The 20,772-nt window shown below is 36.6% G+C and overlaps 2 protein-coding genes across 2 annotated transcripts; both read right to left on the bottom strand.

The window, feature by feature from the left end:
• Positions 1-997: 997 nt before the first annotated feature.
• Positions 998-12,925, bottom strand: LOC120122418 (RNA cytosine-C(5)-methyltransferase NSUN2-like). The gene is made up of 15 exons (XM_039141548.1): positions 12,685-12,925; positions 12,499-12,587; positions 12,327-12,393; positions 12,087-12,202; positions 11,645-11,711; positions 11,486-11,534; positions 11,254-11,339; positions 10,805-11,070; positions 10,667-10,722; positions 10,509-10,594; positions 3,116-3,208; positions 2,692-3,004; positions 1,866-2,488; positions 1,479-1,713; positions 998-1,409 (listed from the first exon to the last, which is right to left on the bottom strand). The coding sequence occupies exons 1-15, from the start codon at positions 12,856-12,858 to the stop codon at positions 1,132-1,134; spliced, it is 2,598 nt and encodes an 865-aa protein (XP_038997479.1). The 5' UTR covers positions 12,859-12,925; the 3' UTR covers positions 998-1,131.
• A 2,945-nt stretch (positions 12,926-15,870) lies between these two features.
• On the bottom strand, positions 15,871-18,208 carry LOC120122366 (40S ribosomal protein S6-like). The gene is made up of 6 exons (XM_039141496.1): positions 18,131-18,208; positions 17,945-18,009; positions 17,012-17,069; positions 16,813-16,921; positions 16,436-16,708; positions 15,871-16,309 (listed from the first exon to the last, which is right to left on the bottom strand). The coding sequence occupies exons 1-6, from the start codon at positions 18,134-18,136 to the stop codon at positions 16,071-16,073; spliced, it is 750 nt and encodes a 249-aa protein (XP_038997427.1). The 5' UTR covers positions 18,137-18,208; the 3' UTR covers positions 15,871-16,070.
• Between the last annotated feature and the right edge of the window lie 2,564 nt (positions 18,209-20,772).

Genomic DNA, 20,772 nt, shown 5'->3' with positions numbered 1-20,772 from the left:
GAATCTTCTTATTCTTCATCAGCCACACATCACTACCTGGATTATCAATCTCTGTTGGATCAACCTCATTCTCACCACCCACAACCTCATCCTCCATTTCAACATCTTTTTTCTCAATTCTCCGCTTCTTTTGCTCATGTTGTGGGATGTTATAGACTTAAATGGCATCATTCTTCTGCAAATCATCCAAATTACCAATATAGTTGTTTCCTGCAGAGTCGGCAGCATAACCATATTTATGAAGGTGTTGTATTGCTCATCAAAAACAAAAGACCCAATGGAGGCATCCTCAACAAATCACAGCTTTGTGGCTGCACATGCCCTGGGCAATGCCATCCTTGGCATATGGATGAGCTGCACTTTTGCTGCAGTTAGGGCCAGCAATTGTGTCATCAACCTTGGGTGCAACAGATTTGGGATGATTGATCTCAATCTTGACCTCAGTTGAACCTCGATGCGTTGCTGGTGTCACCTTTTCTTGTATTGTATTAGATCCTGGCCTAACAATTTTGTGTCATCATTTGCATCAAATCTTGGCCTAACATCAAAATTGTGTGCTTGTGGTAGCACGTTTGTTTATGAACGGTTCTGTATCAAGTATTAACAAGCATGTCATACTGGTCAGCAGGATAGTGGTTATCTTTCTTAAATTTGAGCTGTTTAGTTGCAAGCCTTTTAGATGTTTATTCTTACTAATCAACGCCTAGATCTGGTTAGCTTTTAATTATGATTGTGGTCGGTAATTGTTAAAGCAGTTGAATCCGATTTGAAAGTGAATATTCAATAAGCTATGTAACGGCTTTTTACAGTCTGATCTGACGCTCTCGTCAAGGGAACTGGTTATCTAATAAGCTATAGTTTTTTTTTTAAATGGCATCAAGAATTCCCTCTAATAACATGAGTTAAAACATGGAAATGGCTTGCCAAAACTGCATAAGTTATCGGTAACATACCCAAGGTGATAATAACCTTTGCAATTGCTCAAAAATACAAAGGGGAAACAATCAAAGCTTTTCACTGTTCTTCAATCTAGCAGTATGCGGTTAAGACCTTCAAATTGCTTAAAGCGTAAAAATAAGACATTGAAACTATTTCATCTATAAGTCTGGCACTTCCCATGTTTTGGTGTTCCTATTCAGTAGCATTGATACTCCGTATCTTCTTTGCTTCATGTTCCTCCAGTGAGGTTCCATTTTCGCCATTCACATCTTGTTTTTCATCTAGCTCACTGTGGTGTTCAGGTGCCAAAGTTACATTCTTTTCAGTCTCCATGCCTACCGAAAGCCTTTCCAGCAGCTCCTGGCAGTCAATTGCTGTAACCATCACACTCAAACTGGACCTACCCTTCCAGCAGCCAATGGCTATCGTTGATGCATCAACTTGGATATGGTTCGACAATGATTTGCAGGCTGCAAAAAAAATGTTAGTAGGGGAATCATAGAAAACAATTGTTCTGCAGATAAAATGAAGTTACTCACTGTTTCTCAAAACAATCACACAGCAGCCCAACATCAGGTTCGCTGCCTTCTGACTGAAGTCAGCCTCAACGAAGTCCGAAAATTTGATTGATTTATATTGCAAAAGATGCTTGAAATCTGCCGTGGAAGCATATAGTATTTGTTTGGTAATGTAAGGGAGAATCACAGGCAACCCTTCTGATGATATCCTGAATAAGCATGGAGCCGAGGAACCTTCTCTAGATGTTTGGCGCTCCTGGTTTACCACAATCAAAATGAAATGAAAAAAATGACCCCCAGTAATTCAGAAGCAAACAAGGCTATACAAATTTTCACAAAATAAAAAAAATTCTTACAGCAAGATGCACAGGGCAATTAAAAGAAAATAAATGCAATAAGTATACTCACAAACATCTTCAGGCCAACAGAAGTTATCTTCAGTTGCTGTCCGCCTCGAAAATTAAGGTCCAAAATATCCTTAATTGACTTCGAAACATAATAAATTCTCTTCACATGGTTAGCATCATTGTTCCTTGTAACGAGGTGGCCAGTGAATGGGAAGGATTCATCAATACCATAAAATGTCTTAATGTTGTTTATTATAGTTTCATCTTTGAAGAAAAGAACGGGATCAACTCCTTTCCACTTGCCCTGCATCTGCAACTTTCTCTTCTCTCCAGCTTTTGCAGAATCATTTTTCTTATCAGCAGCTCCTTGAGTTGCTTCAGAAGAATTGCTCTCTGGAGCATCTCCATCTGGTTGATCAACCAAATCCTCTTCTAAAGCCACTTCTGATATCTTTTCATCAACATCTGAAGTCACTTCAAAGATCCTTTCATCAGCCTCCGAAGCTATTTCTGAGATATTTTTGTCAGCCTTTGAAGCTGCTTCCAAGATCTTTCCATCTTCCCCATCCACAGAACTTTCTTCTAATCCATTTATTTCTTCAGTAGCTTCGTCTGACACATTTTCATGCAGTTCATTTCTAGTTGATAGTTTCCTTTGTGAACTAGCAGACTTGTCCTGAATTGCTGCAACAAGCATTATGAAACCAATTAGTAAATGCCCAATGAGGCAAGCGAAAGAAAAGACCGAGTAGGGTTACGGAATCAAAAGTTTTGACAATCAAAATAGCAAATAACATATCTGAATCGAGGTATAGATGAAGCATCATAGAAATGACAAACTACATGCCACTGTAAACCATAAAAGGGACGGGATAATTTTGATGTACCAGGCAAATGAGAAACTTTGTGGAGGACAGCAATGAAAAAGGCTCCTGTATTCTGATCATGAGGAACTATCCTCATGCAGCGTTCTAGTGGGAGATCAGAAACTTCTTCCTCCAAATCATCAGTAGAAGGAACAGGGTCATCAAGCTGAACTACTTCAGAATTTACATTTTCACCATTTTCACTCTTCTTGTTGTTAGTTAGATCTGTATAATTTTTTCCAGAAGGGAACATGCTAGGAACAATTCCATTTCCATTTCTTTGCAACTTGCGAGCATCCTTGTATGATGCTAACCAGACTCCCTTATCACGTACCTGATGGACATGGAAAACATCGACATCAGATGGAAAGAAGAAAACAGAATGTTAAAAGGCAATATCTCCATGCAAGTAGAATGAATACCCAAGAGATTTGGTAAAACCAACCTTCCATTTTGTTAAACCTGGTCGGCGAATTAATTGAGGTAGCTCATTTGAAACATCAACAAGTTCAACAGATCCTCCACATCTCTGTAAAATCTGAAGCAAAAGGGGAAACAAAGATTATGTTTAAACAGGATTGTATTCAGCCATATCAAACGAATGGGAAACAAAGATTATGTTTTTTTTTTATAGGAATAGGAGGCCTCATTAAAAACCTCCCTCTTAGTTGGCTCTTGTGAAAGAGGCAACTAGAGGAAGGAGGAAAAGAGTGCCTCATTTTATTAATAACCCATAATTACATAAGATACAGCTTACATAATAAACTTCCCTAGATAAAATACATAACACTACAACAACATAACACAACACCTCAACCAATCCCCTCTTTTGCTAGCTTGTCTGCTTTCCAATTACAACTCCTTGGAATCCAATTAATAATAAAACCCCTAGCAGATACATAGGCCCCAATTTCTTCAACCAAAGAACAAAAAAATGTTGGGGCAAAAATAGGTATCAAGATCCAATCCACTGCTTTCCTGCAATCACTCTCAAGGATAAGTCTTCCCTTCGTTGCTCACTCCGATGAAAGAAATACATCAATTCCTTGCTTAATAGCTTTTAACTCAGCAAACATAGGAGGACCAGGTCCCACAACCATAGAGAAAGAGGTTAAAATAGAGCAATTGGAATCTTTCAAAACTCCTCCAATTCCTCCCTGCAGTCCATCCCCTCTCACCGCCCCATCAACATTGAATTTAAAGAAATCATTAGGGGGCGGAGACCAACAAATAACCTTCTTCTTCTTAGATAGCTTAGTATGAATTCTGTCCGCAAGAGATGGATCCCCTATTAATAAATCAGCCTGAATATTAACAAGAGGGAATTTAGCTAAAAACCATTTAGCCAACCTAAATCTGGTTATAAAGAACAGAGATGAGCTATCAAAATTCCAGTTTTCAAATACCACCGAATTCCTCGCTTTTCATAGTGACCAGAAAACTACTCCAGGAATAAACTTCCAGATGGTAGAGTACTCCCTAATATAAGACCAAGAACAAAGTAGTGAAGCCGGATCTTGGGGCAAAATTGTAGAAATATCCCAAAAATTTATGAATCTATTCCACAGCTCCATTGCAACCGAACAAGATACAAAAAGATGTTGAATTGATTCCTCTAAATTATGACATAATGGCCACTGGATATTTTCCAGATTAACTCCTCTCTTCTTAAGTTCCACTCTAACAGTCACTTTCCTATGAGAAATCTGCCATAGGAAAGTTTCCACTCTAGGAGGTACCAAACCAGACCAAACCCACTTCTTCCACTGAAAAGTATCTCCATTTCTGCTTGAAAGAGCCATTCTGCATGACTTAACCGAGAACAAACCATCACCATTCCCCGACCACCCAAGGAAATCATCTACCAATTCAATCAGGCGAATATTATCAATCAAAAGCATTAATGACATCAACTGATCCAATTCCCAGTCACATAAGTTCCTCCTTAACTGAATATTCCAAACCCAACCATTATTTTTAAAGCACCCAAAATTTGCCACTTTTCCTTTTTTATTGTTCGATAGAGCGAATATCCTAGGGAACTGACTCTTTAAGGAAGAGCCATTGACCCAAACATCATTCCAAAATTCAATTGATCTACCATTCCCCACTTTAATCTTCGAATTGGACCTCAAACACTCCCCTATCCGATCCTCTTTCTCATAATTATTCAAAATACCTCTCCAAATCCAAGAGTCTATGGGAGAAACGGCATTGCATATTGATAAGGATAAATTACTGACATTAAGCTTGCAACACAGTAATTTTTTCCACTGAACTTCTTTCTCGTTTGCATACTTCCAGACCCATTTCCCTAGCAATACTCTGTTAACCAGTCTCAGATCCAAGATTCCCAAGCCACCCTAGTCATAAGGTTGACACACCATATTCCAATTTATCCAATGGATCCGTTTCTTGGCTTGTCCTTCACCCCAAAGAAATCTAGCCATTATAGAGTTTAGTTTCTGATTTACCTTCAACGGTAATTTAAAGATAGAAAGGTAGAAAATAGGTAAAGAAGACAACACCGATTTCACCAACAACACCCTCCCAGCCATCGATAAAGAGGAAACTTTCCAACCTGCTAGCCTACTGTACACTTTCTGCAGAACTGGCTACCACAATACTTCTGAATTTTTTATTGCACCTATTGGTAAACCAAGATAAGTCATAGGAAAATAATCCATCCCACAACCTGCTTTAGATGCCTAATCTTTCACAATGTCCTCTTCCACATTAACTCCAAACAGTTTACTCTTAGACAAATTGAGGTGAAGCCCTGAAATTAGACTAAACACCCTTAAAACTCTCCTTATATTGAGAATTTGGGTTGAAGAATCTCTGTAGAATAAAATAAGATCATCTGCAAACTGTAAATGAGTCAAATTAAATGGATTATCCTCCTTACCGATACTAAACCCTTCAAAAAGACCTAGATTCGCAGCCTTACACAACATTAAATTCAAGAGTTCCCCAACTATGTTAAACAACAAAGGGGACAAACTACAGCCTTGCCTCAACCCCTTGCCCATCTGAAATTCTGCTGTTGGAGAACCATTAACGAGAATTGAAATTGAAGCAGAAGAAATACAATACCGAATCGAAGAAATCCATTTCTCCCCAAACCCCATGATCTTCAATAATATCAAAATAATTGGCCATTCAACTGAGTCATAAGCTCTACGAAAATCAATCTTGAAGACAACTCCTTTCCTTCCTTTTTTCCTCCAAAAGTCTATGGATTCATTGGCCATAAAAGCACAATTAAGCAGCTGCATACCAGGAATAAATGCAAACTGAGAGGGGCTAATAAGATCTTTGATAATTGAAACCAGCCTTTTCGATAAGATTCTGGAAATAATTTTGTATAAGGTACCAACTAGGCTAATTGGTCTACAATCTTCAATACCTTCTGGATTAAGTCTCTTGGGAATCAATGTAATAAAAGCATGATTGACCCCATGCTCCCAACTCCTCCCTCTATGAAAATCATTCACAAATTTCATAAGATGATCCTTCAAGAAAGGCCAGAATTTCTTATAAAAGCCCATCGTGAAACCATCTGGACCCGGGGCTTTGGCACTGTCCGAATGAAAAACTGCTTCCCACACTTCTTGTTCTGAAAATTTGACCTCCAGACCATTCTTCTGCTCCTCTGTTAATTTCATGAAATTGAAATTGATTTCTTCCACCTCTAATGTATCTTTAGAATTGTATTTCTCCTTAAAATAATTATAAACAACGGCCTTCAACTGATCCGGGTCTGAACACTCTTCATCAGCAACTTTCAATGACGAAATAGAATTTAATCTGTTTCTATTCAATGTTGAGTGAAAAAACCTCGTGTTCCTATCCCCATCCTTGCTCCATTTCAATCTTGATCTCTGTAGCCAAATACTCTCTTCTCTTCTGTGCAGCTTCCACAATTCGTGTCTAGACATTATCAGCATGTCCCTTTCTTGCATTGAAATTCCACCGTTTTGTAGCTTCAGTTCCAAACCATTTATCTTACCTTCTAATTCTGAAATCTCTTCAGATATCCCACTTAAATTCCTTTTAGGCCACTTCTTGATCTGCTGTTTTGTTCCTCGAAGTAAAGAAAACAGACCCATTCTACCATTGTCCATCATAGGGTTAGACAAAGACGTTTTCAACCAATCCAGCAAACCCGTCTTCCTCTAACAGGTAATTGTAAAATCTAAAAGGCTTCGGTCCCCAATTGTTGCATTCTTCTGCTAACACTACCGAATTGTAATCCGAGAGGGATTTGGGTAGCATTTTTTATATCACTTTTGAAAATTTGTTAAGGAAAGAACTGCTAATTATAAATCTGTCAAGCCTTACCCAAGTGGGATAATCTCTATTGTTGAACCAAGTAAATCTTCCACCAACTAACTGAAGATCCATAAGATTAGTGTGTTGTACAAAGGATCTAAACAAATCCATGCAATGCCAATTTTGAGATACTCCACATTTCTCCTCGGTATCTAAATATGCATTAAAATCTCCCTCTATACAAACTGGCTGATTTAGACCTTGAACAAAGCACAACAATTCCCTGAAAAACTCCTCTTTATCCGCCTCTACTGATGGACCATATACATTTATGATAACACACTCAAAGTTAAGCAACTTGAACTTCCCTGACAACGCCATGAATCTGTTCTGGATATGTTCTGCTGTGACCTCAAAAATGTTTTCATCCCACCTAAATAACTGTCCACCAGCCGAGCCCTCGGCAGGATTAAAGCTACCACCTTTCAAAAGATTACCCCCTAACTTCCTCCATAGACCTGAATGGTAAACATTCAGCTTTGTCTCCTGTAGTAAAAGAATAACCGGCTTCTCTCTATTAACAAGTCTGGCCACTGCTCTGGTTTTTTCTCTTCTTCCTAGACCCCTAACGTTCCATGTTATTATTTTAAACTTTGACATTAGAAATAACTGTCATATATACCAACACAAACCAAAAACAATCATACTCCCCGAGAAGACCCCTTCATCTCCATCTTAAATATCTCTTCCTTTAATAGATGCTGACCCCCTTTAAAAGTAATTCCCAACAAATCGCAGATCTCTCTAGTTGCAGCAGCCTTGTTCCTAGCTTTAACTGAAAATTGAGAAGACTGAGATGACTCCCTATCTTGATCCACCGAATCCTTGACCATCCTTCTAACAACCCTTCTATAGACTCTGTTATAAAAACTGATAGCCACTTCACTATCTGAGCACACTCCCTGAGCGATGAGGAACTATTCTCAATGTCCTTCTCAATGTCCTCTGATTCATCTTCTTTTTAGTAGGGAGTATCCTCTGATTTTTAAGACTTTTAGATCGAGAACTACACTTCACCTGATTGATAACTGGAACTGGGTGATCCTCCTTTGCTAAAATTTGACCCACCTTCATCAGTTTTGAAGTACTTCCCTCGTGATTCTCATAATTCCTGATCCTTACACTTGGAACTGATACACTTCCCTCATTTTGACTGCATTGCTTATCCTCCATAACCTTCTTCGTCTTCTTTAGTCTATCCACTTGATCATCTGACCTTATATCCCTTTCTGCATACTTATGGGTCTGAAAGCTACATACATGATCTCCATCCAGACTCCTCTGGCCAGCAGACTGAACTATCTTCAATTCGACACCCTATTCACTTGGAACCACTTCCATCTCCCCCTGCATATTCTCCTTAATCACCCCAGCCTCTCCCTCATCAGCAACATTCAAGGAATTTTCAAAACAGGGGTTGGACTGTAGAATAAACCTTTTCCCAACCCATTTTATATTGTAAGCAGGCCCATTAGGAATCAGTTTTTTAATTGGAGAACCAACTACCTCATTTTCCTCTGACTGACCAAAGTCAACCTGATCATTTGAACCCCTCAATCCCAGGCCCACATGACTTCCCATCTGGTTAGTCCTATTTTCCAAGAAACCTGACAACCCACAATTTGAATTTTCTGCTGTTGACTTTCCTGATGGGACTTGTCCCCCACAAACTCCATTCACACCACTGTTCTGCCCATTATTCAGCCAAGATATGACTTTGAATGTACCATCGTCTGAGAACTCATCCCCATCTGCTTCCAAAGGACATCTCCCAACCCCTTCCCTAGACAAGACATAACCACTGTTACATTTTTTTGAAATTTTCTCCACCATCTTCCTCCCCGCTTCTTCTGGTATTTTCAAAACAGAACCCATCGAAATCTTAACTTTGAAGGATCTGGCATAAGAACCAATCGTAACCGTCTCAGGTACATCATAAGGACTTTCCACCCTTAGCAAAACTTTCGCCACCGACAGGTCCGATATGGTCACTGATTCCTCCTTAAAACAAATAAAATCACCCCACTTCCCAGAAAGTTTCTTCACGAATGACTCATTCCAACATCACAAAGGCAATCCATACAACTCTATTTGACAAAGAGCCATCGGAACTCCATCCTTGTTTAATACTGGTGCTAACCAGTCTAAGCACAAGAGCAACTCTTTCTTCTTATTCATCCATACGTGAGAGAACTCAACTGAATTGAATGTAATGATGCACGCATTCCATACGTACCCCCATCTCGCAATCTGAACTTCCACCCCCTCCATCTCCAAAGCTTCCTTTAACGAAACGAGATCAAAAGAAGGTTTCATTATCCCTGTTAATGATCTCTTCACCCATTCTGAGTTGTCTGATGGAATATGCATCTCCCAAATGTTCCTCACAGCAGGAGCATTCTTCTTAACACACTCCAAGTTATATTCAAAAATTACTACATCCTTATATGATTTGTCGTCTCTCATACCTCTACCCGACTCAAACTTCCTTCCAGTATTTGAAATATCCCTTCCCCCCTGACTTGATCTCCACCATTCTCTTCCCCTTATCCTCTTCCCTCCTCTTATCCTTCTGATACATAGCAACTCCAACATAAATTCTCTTCCCATCAAACCACTTCCCATTCACAAACTGGATTGCTTTCTTCCTACTTTCCTCCTCAGCAAATTGGACAAAAGCAAACGTCGAGGACTTATAATTAGATTTATCTAAAAATCTTGGAATGAAAATTCTTAGAATCTGACCACAAGGACTAAAAAAATCCCTTAACACACGTCTAGAGACCCTTTTGCTAAGATTATCAATGAACACAGTCCATTCCTCCACAGAAGAAATGGATTTTTTCGAATTTTCTCTAATTCTCTCTCTTCCTAGCGCGCTCATTCTCTTTCTAGATGATCCTTTCCTTATCTTTCTAACTCTGTGCAACAAAGATTATGTTTAAACAAGATTTGTAATATACATGTTCAATAATAATGTGCATCTTATCAACTACCAGAACTGAACTAAATCATGCTTTAGTACGCTAACCAGTTCATGTATGTTAATCTTTTTTAGCATCACTGGCAAGACTATAAATAAGCTTCCCCCCATCAAAGATCCATCTTGGCAGGGAGAACTCATTTATCTACTTTAATAAGCTTTTCAAATTTACATGACAAATATAAGCTTGCATTATTTCATCTTTCTTAAAATCCATCAGGCTCTGACATGATTGGTTACCTTCACAAATCAAGATCCTTCTAGGGCCTTCAACTTTCATCTTAATGACCCCCACATATAATATTTTGATGGGTGGTGTTAATCTTTCTCCACTAGAATATGATATACAAAATCTGATGCAATTAGCATCCTCATATATTTCATTATTAACTAAGAAACTAAAGAGATAAATATGGCATTTTTTTAAAAAAAAAAAAAGACGATTTTTTAAGGACAAAAGTAAAAACTACCAAAGAAGTTATGTTGGTTTAGTAGTTTTGTCTCTCAAAGCATAAATTACCTCAGCAACCACAGCTTCATTTTCAACTGGATTCATAGAGCAGGTTGAGTAAACCATTCTTCCACCAACTTTCAACAGAGATAGACCTGCCATAATGCAACAGATTAGAGACTGGAACATCCACTAATTAAAATTCTAAGGTCTTGTATAATTTATACATCGCATGGCAATCTGAATCTGTAAGCAATGAAGTCCATTGGCCATTCCTCCATTCCTGAACAAATGCACATAAATAAGATCTTATGAAATGGATATTAATGCGAAAAAAAGAAAGGAAAGAGCAAGGGAACACAAACCATTTACGCCAGATATCAGGAGCCTTGCGAAGAGTGCCATCCCCACTGCAGGGCACATCACATAATACACGGTCAAAGAGGAGTTGGGTAATGCTCTGCTCCAGCTCATTTGTTGTTTCTGAACCAGTCGAGATGTTTTTGTGAGAACGGCAACCAGGGAAGTGTTGGCCTTCATGATTTGTGACTATCAGGTTAGCAGTGCACATTCTTTTTGTTTGGTGGATGAGAAGGTTACATCTTTGTACATCAAGATCATTTGCTAGAACCTAAAGCAAATACAATGAAGAATTATTATTATGCTTTTTACTAAGATTTAACTCGGCATATGAAATAGATGGCAAGAGTTTTTGCCAAAAAGCTACTCAAGCAATTCATGGTTATACAGTTATGATGGGTAGGCCAACTAAAACCTTAAGAGAATGTATAGAGAAAAATAAAAGCAAACATACCATGCCCTCAGGTAAAGATCCTCCTTTGGCAGAATGGTATATAATCTCAAGCAACTGAAAAGTTTTTGAACCAGGTGCAGCACAAACTGCAAAAAGGAATAACAAGAAATAGTAACTACATTTCTGATGTAGATCGGACAGTTTCCTAATTAAAATTGCAGATAAGAAGGTTGTGGATTTAGAAAGAAGATAAACAAAAATAAGTTATCTAAATGCATCATAAGTTTCTTACCATCCAGTATAAAATGATCAGGATGTACATCAAGGAAGAGAGGAGGCACCTGCACCGTGAACAATTAGAGAATTTTGGTCTTTTCTTTCCTAAACTTGCCAACTATATAACAGCGAATTAGTGCATAAACAAAAGAACTTGTAAGTGGAATCCACCTACCATGCTGACGGCTTCCTGTCTACTGATGTTCCCAATTTCAGTTTCAAGTTTCAAGAACTCATGAAACCTGAAAGTTATTTAACCAAATCATGCAGTTGTTAATCACATATGACATAACACATATGCTTATTAGCCGGAAAACAAGGGCATAAACATGACAAAACAAGCTGGGTATGCAAGTAAAATGCAGAAAACATGGAAATGTTGCAAATCCATCATACTAGTCCTCCACTTCTATTTTCAATTTAAGACTGTAGCAAGTCGTACAGTACATCAACCCTAAACATGTACTGACATGATATAACAGTTAAACCCACTGTAGAAATGCATAGCTACAAGCTTCAAGATCACACAAATGCCTCAATTATATGAGTGGCGATATCTGACATTTTGTATTTACATGGGATTGCAGAATACATTGTCATCTAACACAACAAATTACCTCTCAAGAGTTTGGTTTTTCCTTATTTGCATGCGAGAAAAATTTGATTGCCAAGCAAGATTATCAGGGTACCAAGCCAACGGTTTTATAGGTTCCAAATCAACCCCTTCAACAACCTGCAAAAAAAAAAAAAAAACCAAAAGAGAGTGAGCAGCAGATAAAAGACAGTTACTTACAACTATAAGTTACAACACCATTAGATTAAGATATTATAAACACAATGCAAACTCAGCCACGTACTTCAGATTGAAGAGATTTCATGAAGTCATTCTCTAACTGCGAACGAATATCCTCACAAAATTGGCTACTGCAAAAGATCAGTAAAGATATTACTAAGAAAAGAAATGATTTTTACAATCAAAACTCAAACCCCAAAGCTTCCAGGAAAAAAAGTAGGAAAAGAAAAACATACGTGGAATTAATTCTGAAAGCAGCAGGTAATGGTTTCCTAAGCACTTCCATGAAAGCATCCCATTCATCGGGAGAAACAATCCCTTGTTCCTGCCCGGAAAAAAAAAACAAAAACAATTACATAAAACATTTCAACGTTTCAAATATAGATGAAACTATACAAACATACAAAAAATATATAATTTACTTTGTAATATTCATCGAAGGAAGGATTTTGAGTGGCAAAAGGCTGCCAAGGTGGGTTATTAGAGTTGGGGTTATTGGGGTCAGATAAAGAATCTGTCTTTGGTCGTTTCCAAACATTTTCTCTGCTTTGCTTAAAATGCTTCCTTTGAGTACGAGAACCTCTTCTACCTCCCATTGTTTAGCTTCTTCTTTAAGATTGGCCGCCGCCGAGGTTTGAGAGGAGAGATTTGAGGGTGGTAGTTGTTTATATGTATGCTGTGAGTTATTTTGTTACAAAAACGTGGGCTTTGAACTTGTATATTTTAGAACATAGCCCATCTCGTATTCTTCAACTGCCGAAAACGGCAAAAAAAAAAAGGCAGTTTTCTGGGATAAATTTAGATTATGGTTCTGATGTGTCTGAAACCAGTAACTTGGGCAGTTCGTGTTGGATGGTTCGCTAAGAGGCTACCTTTGAAGTTCGCCTAGGTTACTAAGCCAGGCCCAACTATTAGAAAGTTGGCCGAGCATAGTATTAAATTATGATTACGGTGCGTATGGATATTGTAAATGTTACATAACGAGTAACAGTTGTTACAGATGTGATTTATTTTTTAAAAATCACAATAACTTTCAAATATTATATTTATATATTTTATAATAATATTCTAATATTGACACACCATTTTTTGTGTTTCATTTAAAAATAAAAGTTTTATTTTGTAGATAAAAATTTATTAAGAGAATATAGACTATACAAATATTATCCTACTAAATAAAAGATAATAACAACCATAATTGTAATGAATAATATATAAATAATCTCTTGTTAAAAATATATATATATAGATATTTTTATATTTTAACATAAAAATTATTTTACATAATTTAAAAAGGAAAAAGAGACATAAATACAAATATAAAAATTCTACTCATTATCTTATTTTTAAATCTTACTCATTTCATGTGAAAAATATATCACATTATATACACCATAAAATGCATCAGGAAACATGTGATACAATATATGTATTTGATTGGTTAGAATGAGATTCCTGAAATGGATCACTAATTTTATTATCATTTGTAGCTAAATTATGTGATGATGAACCTGCATTTTGCCAGTGCTCATTTTTTTTCCTCATCGATTGTAGTCGTTCATCTATGATCGTCAAAGGTCATGGGCATGGTTTCAGCGGTTTAGTCCTTCTGAGCCTTTGAGATCCTTCGTTATAAGTATCGTGAATGGTGGTCTGCTCGTCGAAGGTGTTGTGCTATGAATGAAATGTTTAGTTGTTATTTTCTGCAACAGTTTCTAGTTATTGCGGTCGTTGCTATTGTCGTAAAATTTGCAACTCTGACGCTTCATGAGATGAGAGGTGAGTAGTAATTGTCTGACCTGTTGCAGTAAGGTGTTTTCTTCTTTCACTTTTCAAAGTTTTCCATTCAAGTTTTTGATATCTCTTCTAAGAATAATTGTTTCCATTGCTGGAACGTTTTAAGCTCGTAACCAATTGCTTGTTGAAGAGCTAAAGCAATGCTCATAGGAGTGATCGTAACCCGCAATTTGATTCTCCTTGTATCTTTTATTTTCTTCAGGAGATGGTGACAGTAGCTTGATACCCTTCTTGACTGTTCTTTCCTTGGATTGTCTTGATACTGTTGGATATTTGTCCCATTGGGATTTGGTTTCTACTTCTTGACCATCGGTTTTTGTTTGAATGATAAAATTCAGCTCATTTTGTTCATAAAATATGAAATTTGATCTCATCTTATCTATTGATGACTAAAGTTTCTTGGCGATTCAGATGCTTGATGTCATGCCGCAAACTTCCCGTGGTTGTTGCACGTTCTGCCCCAAAAGCAATGCACTATGAATGATTGTTTCACAATTTTTTTTAAGAAACAAGATATGTCTAGGTGATTCTTCGTACTAGTAATTAGAGTAAATTACACAAATAATCCCCCGACTATAGGACACTACTTTGTTGAGTCTCCTAACTATTAAAATTACAAAATGATCATTCGATTTTATGACATTACTTTGTTGAACCCCTAGATTATTAAAAATTACAAAATGTTCACTTGGCTATTCATATGTTTCAAACTCATACTTTTTTCTGTAAACAATGACGGTTGGTTGAATTAAACGTTAACATGTTAAATAAGATATGACAGTCGCTTAAGATTTTGAGATCAGATTTTAAAATATCTTACTCAACAAGTTAACATAGTCTGTCATCAATATTTTAACTATGTAATTAGAGGATCATTTTGTAACTTTAATAGTCAAGAGACTCAACAAAACAACACCTTATAGTCAGAGGATCGTTTGTGTACTTTACCCTAGTAATTACTGTGCGTGTTCGCTGAGGTAATTTGATTGCTGGTAAATTGGTTTACTGGAATAACTGAAGAGACTAGGCCTCAGAGACTTGGGAATGGTATTCTAAGCAATTCTTTGTTGTTGTTTTTTTAATCAAATTCTGCTAATAGATCGGTCTAGTGTTTATGTTCTATCGTATATGCTCATGGTGGACAGTGCCTAGTTGTTTAGTTCAGTATTTTTTTTCATCAATTTTGTTACAATTAATTCTCCGGAAGTTGAAGTCTAAATTGCACGTTTTAAAATAATGTTGGTCTCAGATGGTTGATAGTGAATCTGGTTATTGTTCAAGAATTGAGTTGATGAAAGTTTGTTCTTTGGTTACTTTGCTTAAGTATTGTCCTGCTCAGTCCATGATGCATCACAAGAAGTTAACTGGGATTTCTTCATTGAATGTTGCGTTTTCCATAAGAAATACCTGGAACTTGATGCTGAATAATCAAGTTACTATGGAAGAACGATGAAGATGAAGATGAACGATGAAGGTTTGTATGTAGTTTAGGGTTAGGAGAGTTACTCTGTAGAGAAGAGAGATGCTTCATCTACGACATTTGTATTAGGCCTACTTTAGGAGAGATCCAATACATTAGTAAACCCAATTTAATCCATTTCATGTTTATTTTACAAAAACTCAGAAGCTCTCCCTTCTCTGCATATTAACTTTCCTAACCCTAAACTAAATACAAACCTTCATCACTCGTCTTCCTCTTTCACTCTCCATAGTCACCAATCATCTTCTCCGGCATCAATGTATGCTTTCTCACATGGTGGAAGCATGGCAATGGAAGTTATTACACGTCATACCCTAAAAACCAACATGTATCCAAAGTAACAGAAAAATATGTAAACATATCCAAAAACAGTCACTAAAACTCAAAACATATTGTTCACGTCATACCCTAAAAAACAATAGCCCACAAAAAACCGACATACTAGGAAATTGAATAATCAAAATCACATCCACAAATACTTCAGAATCTGCATTTAACTACTGAAGAAAATGTCAAACTCTGAGGGCACACTTAAGCTACAATGGAAGGCTTAGATGTGGCAGAGAGTCTGGATCTCTTCTTGGCCAAGCTCTCACTCCTACGTTCACGCTGCTCCTTCAACCTCTGAGCAAGGAGCTTCTGGTACTCAGCAGCTTCAGCTTTGGCCTTTGCAACTCTCTTCTTCTTCTCTGCAATTCTGGCACGCTTTCTCTGCAAGGTCAAAGGAGTCACCAGCCTTTGAATTTTGGGAGCCTTGCTGACTTTCTTACCTGCATTACAAGAAAGTGATGGCAGCTTCCGTCATTAACTTATAGGGGCATATGCTCTCAAACAATATATTAAATATGAAAAACTCCTCCGGAAAACCAAAGCTCTAACAGTCACTTTGTACTAACCAGATTTGGTTGTAAAGGTCCTACGATAAGTATTAACATACTTCCGAACATCATCCTCCTTGGAGAGGTTGAACAACTTCCTGATTTTCGATGCTCTTTTTGGACCCCTCATTCTTGGCTTCTCAGTGTCAGTCAATCCAGGAAGTTCATTTTCACCCTTCTTCACAATAACCAAGTTCAGAACTGAAAGGTCCTGACTGACAATGCATCCGCGAACTGACTTCCTCCTACGCTCTCCGTTCCTTCTACCGTACCCACGAAAACAGGGAGTACCTGTTCAAAGAAAATTAGAAAAAGTCTTTCAATAAACCAAAAAATCCATACAAAAACACCTCTATAAATAAACAAAAAGGAAACAAGTTCTGGAGCCTACAGACCTCTGTGAAGCAAAAGGCGAACACGGCCAGGCGTGAGAACACCCTGCTTCATTGGGAAACCTTGCTTGTCACAGCCTCCCATGATCTTGAATACATAGCCCTTAAACTCCTGTTAAATGATATAATTGCAGTTATGAAGTCTACATAAACCAGTAGAAACTTGAGGAAGAGAAAAGTTAGAAGTCACTAGGAAACATACCTCACCCAGGGCATCACCACTGACTTCTTGTGAGATCCTCTTGTCGAAAAAGGCTCGACTGCAATTTCAGATTTCAAGATGAGAGAATTTTCTTCAAAAACAGTTGCGACTAGCATTGCAACAAGAAAAAATATTACCCTTGCAAATACTATCACAATCACACCATGAAAAAGGAGCAACCATGTTATAAGGTCTCTTTTCTTATGATCTTTTACCCTTGTAAAATACAAGTTAACTATATCCAGCAAGTAAATACACCATACTACTACATTATGAGTCAAGTTTCATATCCAAATGGGAGAAAATAGATATGGGTCAAATCCATTAGCTGATGCTTTATGTTGCAAGATGTAGGAAATATAAACACTTGCATTTCATATACAACATAAAAAGAGAGGCAACATTGTTGCAGTTTTAAAAAAAGTCCAAATCCACAACTCAAGATCAATGTTATACACAAAAGATATAATCAAAACAAAATTCTATTTGTTCACTGTTGCATAAAATTATACCTTAAATAACAAATATTCAAATTCCATTAGCAAATAATATACATTTTCAATTTGCTTTAACCTATTTTAGTTTTCACATTCTGTATATACTCTGAAAATTTCTAATTTTGTCACAGTTGCATAAAATTATACCTTAAATAACAAAAATTCAAATTAGCAAAAACTATACATTTTTAATTTGCTTCAATCTATTATAATTTTCACATTCTGTACATACTCTGCAAAATATAATTCCACCCAAATAAAATAAATAAATAAAGCTCTTAACAAAGATTGGCAAAAGAAATGTTTGTTCTTCATATGGCTCTTTTCATGGTTAAGATAACAGGCACACAATTTGACACTGATATTGAACTAAAAATAAACAAACTAAACTTAACCAAACTATTTTAAAAGAAAAAAAAGATATAGAGGAAAATACAGTTTCTGGTCATCATCAATTTCCAGCTTTTTCTGGCAACCAGTGGTTGGATTTGCAATGTTGAACTGAAACAAACAACAACAAAGTTCAACACAAATGAAAAGAATAAACAAAAAATTGGGGGGAAAACAAAATACGAAAAGTATTGAAATTTATTTATTATTTTTAGGGAAAAATAAAATAAACCTTCATTCTGATCTGATGGGTCTTCCGGGTTACAGCTCTGAGAAAGAAATGCCGCGGCTCTTCTCTAGCTAGCTGCCTTCTAAGGTTAGGGTTTCATTTGTTAAGGTGGATATTTATATATAGAAAGGGAATAATACAGTGTTACTAGGGAAGACCATAACTGTAATCTGGGTTAAACTAAATCCATACACGTGGAAATTTTATGGGTCCAAATTTTGTAATTTGGGCTTTGGGTTATCTTGTTAAATGGATTTGTTTGGACCCATACAATTACTCTAAACGTTATTTAAAGAGATCCGAAAGATTTTTTTTTAAAGAAAAAGAAATTTCCATTTTATCTGAGTAATTATAAGGTATTATTTTTATTCATAAATTTTTTTATTACTGATTTTATTGATAATTAGAGGGAATAATATTTTCTTTTATCACTAAGGCCACTCAAACATTAAAAAAAATCAAAATTTTAAAAATAAAAAAAATAAATATAGTTAAGAAATTATCTTCTATTAGAAAGTTATTACTAAAATTTAAAGATGCCTGAATATGCCTTATTTAGTAGTTTAATTTATGTTTATACTATGAATTTTAATCTTTTAAGAAATTTTATTCTTTTTAACAATTTATACATAAAAGATGAGAAAGGAAATTTTATTCGTAATATATATTGAACCTACAACTTGAATTTGAGAGGAGAAATATCAACTAAGAGTTTTTAACCACCTGCTCTAGATATCATTAACAAGAAACTTCATTTTCTATTTTTCTTTACAAAGTGGCAGAGCTACATTTGTGTAAGAATGGACACTGAAATTCAAAATTTCTCTTAATAATTATCTATTTTTTTATTATACTCATTCTGTAATTTAATTTTACTAAATCAACGCTAATATGCTTTGGAGCTTGTTCAAGATTCAGGGGCAGGGGGAGCAACCATGACTCCTTTAAAGCAGAATAATAGGTTCACTTCTGCAGAATATGATAAATATATGCAACAAGACAGAGGAGAGGAAGTCTTTGCTGATAAGGCAAGTATCAAAGACTAATAGGCAGGTTATTGTATTTGACCCATACAATATCAGATATTGCATTTTCTGTACAACACCTTAAGAATCCTGGCTTAGGTATCATGCTAAAGTCAACAAGTAAGTGTGTGTTGGAAGCAATCTGTGACTCTGATTGAGCTACTTGTCCAATGACAAGGAAATCTGTCACTGGATACTGTAGCAAGGTCTTCTGCTGAGTCTGAATATAGGAGTATGGCAATGACAACTTCTGAAATTGTTTGGTAGAATGGTTTTTTGAAAGAATTGGAAGTTGAGGGAAAGCAACCAGCCAAACTTCTAAGTGACAGCAAGGCAATGATCCAGATTGCAGCTAATCCTGTTTTTCATGAAAGAACAAAGCACATAGAGATTGATTACCATTTTATCAGGGGGAAAATTCAAGAAGGTTTAATGCAGACAGATTATGTGACTACCATAGAGCAAGAAGCTGATATATTCACTAAGGTATTGGGAGTTACACAACATAACCATTTGTTATCCAAGTTGGGAGTGAAGGATGTGTTTTACTCACCAACTTGAGGGGGAGTGTTGAGTTGTTGAGTAGTTAGTTATGGTGCAGTTTATTTGTTATAGAAGTAGTTATGTGAATGATTAGTTAAGAGTTTTTATATATATATATATATATATATATATATATATATATATATATATCAGCTGATGTAATTAATGAAAAACGAAGTATTTTTTTCATTTACTGTGTTTAAGCATACTCTTAACATGATCTTTCATTACAACTCTCCAATATTCCCCTGCATCTTTTCTAGCTTCTTCAATGGTCCGAGCTGCAAACTGCGTACTTTTTTTTCAAGAAATTATATCCAGACCATAGATTTGCAGTAAGATTCATCAAAGATGAGAGGTAGGGGTAAGGGTTTAGCTTCGAAGAACTTGTGACATTTTTTTAATCTAGCTTCGGTGGGGAAAGGTTGCTTATGGGAGAAAAAGGGCAATTGAGATGTCAGCATGGTCTCCTCCTATTGGCTAACTAAAATTCAACGTGGATGAAGCCTGTAACGACCGGTGTGGAATCGGTGGAGTCTTGAGATATGAAGTCGGGCTCACCCTACTTGATTTCTCTGCTACAGCTGGTTCTACTTCATCCCTTTTGGCCGAATTATTGACTGTCCAGTTTGCATCTGAATTATTTCTCGAATCAGAATGCTTAAATAAATTCCGGTGGATCTAAAAATTAAAAAATAGGGTCCTTTATTGCTTGATCGGTGGATCTTACGCTATATTCCGAAAGTCCAAAATATTGAGTTTGATAAGGCAAACGAAGGCTTGCATAGTAAGGTCTATATAAAGAACTCAAGGGCATTATCGGGCGTGTCATACTGGTGCTATGTAGGGTGATGGATTTTATGCGGAGGAGCACACTGTCTGTAGACTGTAACCAAGAACAATGCACTGGTCTACGTCGATTTAGCAGATGGATCCACACAGGGCTGAAATTGAAGAATCCAGGTTTATTAAGTGTCAGTCTTCTCGTTTGGGATTTGTAATGTCAAAAGCTTTGCATATTCAGATGAAAAGGTTCTGTATCGGTAAAATGAGGGCTCTTACAGCTTCTTAGTTGCA

The sequence above is a fragment of the Hibiscus syriacus genome, unplaced genomic scaffold (genome assembly GCF_006381635.1).
Source record: "Hibiscus syriacus cultivar Baekdansim isolate YM2019G1 unplaced genomic scaffold, ASM638163v2 tig00110387_pilon, whole genome shotgun sequence".
Classification (NCBI taxonomy): domain Eukaryota; kingdom Viridiplantae; phylum Streptophyta; class Magnoliopsida; order Malvales; family Malvaceae; genus Hibiscus; species Hibiscus syriacus.
Note: the sequence above shows the minus strand (reverse complement) of the source record. Positions and strands in the feature narration are given on the sequence as shown.

Coding starts and splice junctions, on each gene's coding strand:
- LOC120122418 (XM_039141548.1), bottom strand. CDS start 12,858: ATGGGAGGTAGAAGAGGTTCTCGTACTCAAAGGAAGCATTTTAAGCAA. Junction 3,209..10,508: donor ATGAAGCTGTGGTTGCTGAG/GTAATTTATGCT, acceptor CTTTTGCTTCAG/ATTTTACAGAGATGTGGAGG. Junction 1,410..1,478: donor TGTGATTGTTTTGAGAAACA/GTGAGTAACTTC, acceptor TTTTTTTTGCAG/CCTGCAAATCATTGTCGAAC.
- LOC120122366 (XM_039141496.1), bottom strand. Junction 16,709..16,812: donor TCGCCTTTTGCTTCACAGAG/GTCTGTAGGCTC, acceptor TTCTTTGAACAG/GTACTCCCTGTTTTCGTGGG. Junction 16,310..16,435: donor GACCTTTACAACCAAATCTG/GTTAGTACAAAG, acceptor CTTGTAATGCAG/GTAAGAAAGTCAGCAAGGCT.